The sequence below is a fragment of the Aptenodytes forsteri genome, unplaced genomic scaffold, assembly GCF_000699145.1.
Source record: "Aptenodytes forsteri isolate BGI_AS27 unplaced genomic scaffold, ASM69914v1 Scaffold347, whole genome shotgun sequence".
Lineage (NCBI taxonomy): Eukaryota > Metazoa > Chordata > Aves > Sphenisciformes > Spheniscidae > Aptenodytes > Aptenodytes forsteri.
Window position 1 is genome coordinate 785253 of NW_008794110.1, and position 930 is coordinate 786182.

Here is a 930-nt window from a genome sequence, read left to right on the forward strand (position 1 = left end):
GCAGAACCACCGGTGACGCCACCACCGGAAGTGGCGCCAGCAGGGCCATCAGCGATGTCACCAGCGCCACCACGAGCAGTGATGGCACCAGTGAGACCAGCAGCGCGGGCACCGGTTACACCGCGTGCCACCAGCGGCGGGATCAGCAGCAAAACCGTTGGTGGTTCCACCATCAGTGCCCCGTCGGTGCCACCAGCAGGGCCGCCGGTGATGTCATCAGCGATGCCACGAGGAGCACCAACACCAGTGACACCATCAGCGTTGTTGTCCCCGGCAGAACCACCAGAGACACCACCACTGCAACCACCAGAAATGGGACCAGCAGGGCCGACGGTGATGTCATCAGTGATGCCATGAGGAGCACCAACACCAGTGACACCATCAGCGTTGTCCCCGGCAGAACCACCAGAGACACCACCACTGCAACCACCAGAAATGGGACCAGCAGGGCCGACGGTGATGTCATCAGTGATGCCATGAGGAGCACCAACACCAGTGACACCATCAGCGTTGTTGTCCCCGGCAGAACCACCAGAGACACCACCACTGCAACCACCAGAAATGGGACCAGCAGGGCCATCAGCGCTGTCACCAGTGCTGCCACCAGCAGAGCCACCAGCAGTGCTTTCACCAGGCCACCAGCAGAACCACCCGTGATGATGCCGCCGCCGCGAGTAGGGCCACCGGAAATGGCACCAGCGGGGCCATCAGCGATGTCACTAGTGCCACGACCAGTAGCACCACCAGTGCTGCCACTAGCAGAGCCACCAGTGCCACCAGCAGAGCTTTGGCCAGTCCCCCACCCAGTGCTGTCCCCCCCCAGCGCCACCAGTGCCTGGCCCGGTGGCCAGCAGCGTCCCCACCAGAGACGGACAGGACAGGACAGGGCTGCGGGGTACAAAGTGCCTTTATTGCCGCCGCCGCGGTCCC

General features: G+C 63.7%; 1 protein-coding gene across 1 annotated transcript in view; it reads right to left on the reverse strand.

Moving 5' to 3' along the window:
• Positions 1–172: 172 nt before the first annotated feature.
• LOC103895815 (ras GTPase-activating protein 4) overlaps positions 173–930 on the reverse strand; it is an 11374-nt gene continuing 10616 nt past the window's right edge. The window contains 1 exon segment of the mRNA XM_019471048.1: positions 173–755. Coding sequence (XP_019326593.1) covers positions 173–755 — 583 coding nt within the window.